The sequence below is a fragment of the Gopherus evgoodei genome, chromosome 13, assembly GCF_007399415.2.
Source record: "Gopherus evgoodei ecotype Sinaloan lineage chromosome 13, rGopEvg1_v1.p, whole genome shotgun sequence".
Lineage (NCBI taxonomy): Eukaryota > Metazoa > Chordata > Testudines > Testudinidae > Gopherus > Gopherus evgoodei.
Genome location: NC_044334.1, coordinates 18,221,997 through 18,229,532, shown reverse-complemented (window position 1 = coordinate 18,229,532; position 7,536 = coordinate 18,221,997). Strand labels below are relative to the sequence as shown.

The 7,536-nt window shown below is 40.5% G+C and overlaps 1 protein-coding gene across 2 annotated transcripts in view; it reads right to left on the bottom strand.

The window, feature by feature from the left end:
• Window positions 1-65: 65 nt before the first annotated feature.
• YDJC (YdjC chitooligosaccharide deacetylase homolog) overlaps window positions 66-7,536 on the bottom strand; it is a 30,993-nt gene continuing 23,522 nt past the window's right edge. For both annotated transcript variants that reach the window (XM_030582700.1, XM_030582701.1), the window contains exons 5-6: window positions 6,672-6,849; window positions 66-4,607 (exon numbers count right to left, since the gene is read on the bottom strand). In XM_030582700.1, the coding sequence (XP_030438560.1) occupies window positions 4,265-4,607; window positions 6,672-6,849 (521 nt within the window). In that variant the 3' untranslated portion in view covers window positions 66-4,264. The remainder of the gene's footprint in view (window positions 4,608-6,671; window positions 6,850-7,536) is intronic.

Here is a 7,536-nt window from a genome sequence, read left to right as displayed (position 1 = left end):
TTGGAAAACTGAAAACAAAATTGTGTAGCCAGTGAATAGTGGAATGTGATTATGAAGTTCTTTCACTTTAATCCTTCATATCTATGCAGACTAGCTAGGAAAAACTTGCACAGAACAGCATTGCAGCCACTTTAGAAGAGTTTCAGAAATTGGGGACCAATAGGTACCAAAGTAACAAACTGTGTTTGAATTAAAAATTGATACTTTTTGGAAATGTTAATTTTGAAATTAAAAGTTAAATCTGACACCACGGCTAGTCATTTGAGTACATCTTTCCATCAAAATGTATTATGAAACCATCTGTATTTTTTTGAGATGGGGCCCCCCTGTCCCCCCCCATTACTGTATGATTTTTTTTGAAAATGGTCTGAGAATAGCATTAAGCAATAAACTAATAAATAGAACACATTTCACTAGTACTGTTCAGAAATATCTGTAAGATAATATACGACACTTGCGTTAGATGATACTTGAAATACTTATTGAAACACTCCCTCCTACCCTATTTTTACTTGACTAAGTTATTTTCTCTTCAGTCCAAGGCGTTGCCTGCTCAGAGAAAAGGACTCAATACCCTTTATAATCTAAATGTTTTTCAAAATTTTTAACTGCCTGGTTTTTATCCCCCTCTAAATCTAAAGTGAGGTCATAGCCACACAAACGGCCTTCTCTTCCCAACCATTAGCATTTTGATATCTTATTGAACAAGCAGGGTTATTTCCAGAAATTAGGAGTGCATAGCATTTTGATGTGCAGGAAGCTGTATCAGTAAATTCTTCACGCCCAGATGGTTATTTGTACTCCTACAATCAGCATTAGTACAGCATCTGTCTTTGCAATGTTTCAGGACTTACATATGCCTAGGGAGCAGTAGAGAAACCCTTTTGGTTTTAATGTCTTGTATGTTTCCTGCCTTTTGTGCTCAGCCCTTTTTATCTAGATCCAGCTTTGATTTAGAATTTAGCATAAAGAATGACAGCCCAGTACCTGTGTTGAAAAGTGAAACATTTTATAAGTGAGGGATCTTAAGAACTTGGATGTTTAAGTATTCTTAGACAGATTCTTTGGCAGGTAAATAAAGTTAAACCGTGGTCACCTTATGTAAGGAAACTTGCATTTCCTAAGTGTTTTCAGTGAGAGCACTGTCTGTTACCAAATTTTCACATCTTTGTGTCTTCATTTGCAGCAAGTGGGTACTGATTTTGTTTCATTCACGCTCACTGATTCATAATAAAAAAAGCCAAATTATTAGTCAAACTGAAGTGCGTGTAACTTCTGCATCAGCTACCTGAATGACCCTCTGTTTTTCTCTCCTCTTGATCACATCTGTTAGCATGGAAACTTGGCATTGCCCAAATTATCCTTTCATATTTATAAAAACTATAGCACCTGTTTGTCACTCTTGTTTCTATAAAAAAGTGAATATACCTTCTGATTGTAAGCCTCTCAGGTTAAATGCTGCATATACATGTGAATTGGTGCCATTAGATACCACTGCAAGGGAACTGAAGAGGTTGGATAATTCCAGGAACTGCAGTTCAAATTCACATCAGCCTATAGCAAGGTCATGCCTATTATCTAATTTTATGTCTAGGGATCACAGGTGGAAGAAAATATTAATCTCAGTTCTCTTCTTGCTTTCTTTATAGTCTAGTACCCAAACCACAAGATGTGAAACACAAGTAGTAGCTTTTACTTATAGGTGACTCTCTTTGCAAAAGATACAGACCAAATAAGTGTGTGTACTGTATGGCTGAAGTGGGAGTAGACCAATGAAAAGTACTAAGCCAGTCCTGTGTTAACTCAGGAATTCAAGCTGTTCTATCTGGTTCCCTAAGCCATGCTCTATTCTAAACGTGCAGTTTAAGACCCAAAACTACAGCTTACTGGTGAAACTATACATCCAAGAGTATTGGTATAGGCTTTCTGCAATTCCCTTCTGCTACCTGTAATAAAAATGCTCTCAAAGGCTTTGTGGTACGGTTTATTTTTAGACAGACTGGATTTTGAAAATATCTGTATACAGGGAAAGCTTATAGTTGGTTTGTTGAAAGTTCTTATTGCGAACTTCATATCTCTCAAGACTTTCTCAGAACACTTTATCATTTCCCTATTTACATAAAAATAGCTCAGCTAAAAGTCCATATACTTAAAATGAGTTTTTTACTCACACTTCCACTTTAAAGTGCTTTCAATTCATTTGAATAGTAAAATCCTGTTTTTGTCCTATTTATTTAGAAATATGGACATTTACGAAATTGTCTAATATTCACAGTACAGAACTGAATGGGTTAAGCCCCCTCATGCTGATTTCGCAGTGTTCAGTTAGCGTGAAGGAAGCAGAAAATGAGTACAACCAGTACAATACATGAAAAGAGAGGGGTTCTGATGATTGTGTGATCAAAACAAATTCATAGTAAGTACTCGAGAATAAATCAAGGTTAAAAATTAGGTAATGTGTAAAAATCTCAGACACAGTATTAGATAACCCAGTGCCTCCAGGCATATTACTGTACATGAACAACAGCTAATGAAACACTAGGTGGCGCTCACTTCTAACAGCACTTTTACAATCTCATTCTTTCATTGCTGAGTGCAACTCTTACATCCCTTGTTTTTTTATTATACTTTATCACAATCAGTAACCTGGAAACTTTACTGCTAAATGTAAAGACTGGGGGTCATGTACAGTTGTTTGACATATCAAGCACTTCCAAAAATTGGTTTCTTTTGTAATTTTACCTCAGCAACATTGTACATATACCATGTACCTATTTCAATAGAGACTGTAAATCTGGAATTAATACTGTGGCATAATCTAAATTTATGGAATTGCCTGAAATTGCAATGCAATTCTTGATATAGCAATCTTAATATTTCATTAATGTTAGTTTTGTTTGGTTTTATCCCTTACACAAAGGAAGTTCCCAGTTGGCTAGGAACCGGAGGCCAAATAAGTCCTGTTAGTCGTGGAAAAAAATCATGCCCTCTGTGCACATAGCCCTGATATGACTAGGCTGTTGTAGACTTTGATTTTTCTACAGGTTATGCCTCAAACAATTAAGACTTTATAAAAATAAAGGCCGTGTGCTAAAATGAGGTTTTGAGTTATGTAATGGGGGGAAAAATACTGGTCAGGCTTGGATGAAGTGCATTTTTCCATCTCTTTATATAGCCAAGATGGCTGAACAACACTGACACATTAAAATAGGCTTTGGAGACATGAAGCTCAAAAAAATCTCATACATCAAGGAGGATTTTTCAGAAAGTATCAAGAGGAATGAAAACTGACCTGTAGTGTAACTAGAAATTAGAAAACTTTGATGATAATCAGAATTTTTGTTCTGTTTTTCCCTTCTCATTGTCATTGCTCCCTCTAGACGTTAGAACACCTTTACGTTTACAGTAAGTGGCCATCACAGCACGTAACTCATGAAAGGACAGAGTGTGGTATATTGACAGGTGATGGTAGGATTTTTATAGGTAACAGTCATCATGAAATAGCTAATGGGGCAATGATTGCTGTTCTTGTAAAATCATCTAAAAAGCCTGTCTGGAAGTGCTGTCTTTAAAAGTTTCTTTTGACTGCATAATGGCTAGAGCCTACTTAAATAGTTTAACTTTGCATGGCGTATGATTGAAGACATCAGAAGGCTAATATCATAAGTTGATTACTTTTAGTGAAGAAAAAAATGTCTGCAATGACCATTCCTTTTCTGTAGGCATGAGTAAAGATGCAACAGCTCAAGTAAAAAAATGAAAGGAAAATACAGTAATTTCTGAAGGGAATGCTCAGAGTTACTAGGCTTACAGAAATCAGCCTCCCTTGGCCAGGTAAGTCTTACTTTCTAGGCTGTTTATCTTTTTGCAACTATTCCTTGCCACCACACAAAAAATCTTTCAAAAAGTTGATGCGTGATTGTCAGCCATGGGTGGATGTGCTATCTGCTATTGCAGCATCTGCAGGAACTGTTTGTTAGTCTGACAGTTGGGCCTTGGCTTTCAAGTTAAATTTTGGGGTGGACTGTGAATATGGTACACAAAGGAAATCCATCACTTTCAAATCAGCTGAGGTGTCTTACAAATCTGATGACAATGAGATACAGGCTGGGATATTGCTGCTAGGTGCATTGGAGAGTCCAGGTATTTCTAATTCGTTTATAGGCTGCTCCCAGTCCATTCACAGTTCCTTTCTGTGTTATGAGGTATACTATCAGCTACAGATTCCCCCACCCCAGTACAAGCTAGATTTATCTTCTCTTAATTAAAGATCTTTAAATGCACAAAGTTGAATGTTCCTTGTTTTGTAATAGCTTTGCAACTCTGGATTCATTAATGTTTGGAGTTCATGCAAGCGTTCCCATGACTGTGAAAAATCATCCGGTCCTTCTCCACAGCCTCCAACAGGTGGAATAGTGGGGTACCCTGGATGTACCATCAGTTCAATTGTGACTGTTCTGCTTTGCTGATGTTGAGGTGAAAATTGAGTCGTCAGAAAGTTTTCCTTGGTAGCAAAAGCTGCCACAGCAGTATCAATGGCACTCTGAATGTCGCTGACAGACATGTTTTTGCCCATGGTACTCAAACCTACATAAACGTCAGCCCACCTGTTGGGGGGAGGATACAAAAATTAATATGAACAAAAGGCATGAAATGTAGCTGTAGTGTTAGACTTTAAAAAAAAAAGTTACTTTCAAATGATCTTGTTAGTGTAAATATTTAAATACAAAATAAAACCAAATACAACTACACTGAACAAGATAACTCCTCCTTTCATTATTAACAGAGCACCGTCATTTGACACCATTCCTGCAGGCTGTGTGCTGTGGGAAGCCCCAGCTCCCCCAGAGCCCCAATAAGTCAACCCACGGTCCACGCCTTTGGTTGGAGAATGTTTAAATAGGTCATGATATGGCTCTTGCTGGGGCTCTGGCTGTAGACCCACTTTGGTGGTGACCGTGCAGGATACTGTTTACTACTGTGTATTAAAACAGTGTGGTGTTATTGAAAGTTTCATTTTTTAAAAATGAATAAATCACACTTTCAGGTTATAGTTACCTCTGATAGCTTAATTTTGTGTAAATCTGACTGTAAAATGGGAAAGCTTGCTACCAGCTCTGCCCCTGGTGTATAGCAGAGACATGCTTGCTTGCTTGCTTTAGGGACAAAATTACAGGTGTTTACTAGAGTTAGTACTGAAGAGCCAACAAACCCAACAGGGAGGGAGCCAGAGGCTATGCATTCTTATGCATTAGCCACAGAACGGCTGGCTATGTTCCAGCTGCAGGGCCAAACTTCTGGTGTTTCACCTGTGCACTCCCAAATGGGTTCAATAGATGTAAGGGAGTGCAGAATTAGAACACAATGAAGTTCCCAGGTATAACTGAGGACAGCACTTGGCCTAGGAAGGCCACTTGTCTGGTGTTAAACTGGATGGTCCTCTTTTTGAAAGGTTTGTCCCCTGTTTGGTACTGGATGTGGTATTGGCTGGGAGAATGCTGCTCTGCCCCCTCCAGCTCTTAAAAATGGCACCTCTGTGTGGCATGACCTTGAATGCACCATATGTACAAGATCATGCCGAAGGGGGCAGGGCAGCAAGCTCTTAAAGATGGAGCCTCCTCTGTGTGGCATGACCTCACGCACTGGGTATATGAGATCATGCCAGCAGGGGGCGGGCCTACGCTGCTCCCAGAAGCACCAGAATGTCATGTGAGTGGCTGCTTTACTCTGTATTACTGCTAATGGTGCATAAGCAGGCAAGACCCCAATGTGACTTTCAGATTTCAGGCTGAGTTTGCAGGACTGACAGCAACTCAGTCTTTTTAATTGTAAACTGATGAAATCTGACATAGCACCATTACTACACAATAAACATAGGGTCATATCAATTATACAGAGTCATGGCCAAAGCACCTTAAGAACTCTGGTTTGAACGGCCTGCACAGGTGCTAGAGATCAGTTTCATAGGTCTCTGGCTCTACTTCTTTTTTGCTTCAGCTATTTTGTCTTCCTCCATCTCTCTGTGACTGCTTGTTGCATGTGTTTGTTTTATCACAGTTTGCCCCTTTTAGCTGCCTTTGGCCAGCAGGAGACTAGATGGAGAATTGGAACTAAAATAGACATGAACAAACAGAGGTTAGAGAGACAAGGTGGGTGAGGTAATATCTTTTATTGGATCACCCTCTGTTAGTGACACAGCTTTTAAGCCACACAGAGCTCTTCTGCAGGTGCTGAAGCTGAAAGCTTGTTTCTCTCACCAACAGAAGGCTAGTCCAATCAAAGAATTACCTCACCCACCTGGTCTCTCTAATATCCTGGCAGTGACATGGCTACAACACTGCGAACTTGGTATTTACATTTTCCCTCAATACTCAGTGGGAAGCTGCAGTGCCACGTGTCTACCACCCCGGTGCTGTGGGAGGCTATAAATCAGCAGCAGTTGTAGGCCAATTGCCTGATTCAAGATGGTGTTTCCTGTAAGTAACCTAGTGCTTGTATCTGTGCCTTTGAGTCCAAAGGAGACACAAAACACTACAGAAACTGCCCCTTTGAGGCAGGAGAATGCCTGCTGTCTGTTTCTGTAATGGTCTGTGTGGGAAGATGAAGAACATCAAGAACTGGTAAGATCTGAATTCTTTAATGTATATATGCGATGTGTGTGTCTGTCTTACCTTATTCCATGTCTTTTAAACACATCTAGTGTGTCAAGGGAATCTTTTTCTACTCCCAGATAAAAGTCCATTAGAGGTGGCTCTATCCACGCACAGCTGCGAAGGCCTGGTTCTACTGGCACACGTGTATACTTGATCCCATACTCCTTTAACACTTGTGCAAACACATGTCTAACCCCTACAAGAAAAGCCAGAGAGAATTTAGCTAGAAATTAGATAACTAGCTCCCTTTTTCCTTACGATTGAAAAATATAATCCCACCTGGTCTTTCTCCCCCTGAAAGGCTCATCTGTGAGGCGTCCCAAGACCCTCTCCCTTTACCCCCCTCCAACCCACAAAGTACAGTGTCCAAAGATTCCCATCAGCACCTGGTAACATTACTCTGCAGCCAGAGCTCTGCTACTGGCCCCGCACATGGGGTGCCAGGTGCAGGCCCGCGGCTCTGCTCCTGGCCCCTTGTCTGCCCCTAGCCTTTTACCCTTGTCTGGATCCCCCACATCTGGAGACATGGCACTACTCCCAGTCTCAGCTGCGGGGGGTGGGGAGGGAGGCATGGACAGAGGTAAGGGACTGGCTTTCAGCATCCCCACTATTAAAAGGGTTCCAGTGCCACTGGCTGTAAAATGGGAATAAAGATGCTCTCCCACCTTTGTAAAGCACCCTGAGATCCCTGGATGGAAAGTGCTTCATAAATACAAAGCATTATTAGCATTTAGGGGCTGTTTGTCCCTGAAGACATCATCAGCTTTAATATGACCTGCTAATGTGGGAGTTCATAGTAGAGGCTCTTCAGCATGGAGACATCCTGAGCTATTGTGACACATACATCGTGACCCTGCTCATACAAGCTGGCCCTGATTGCACC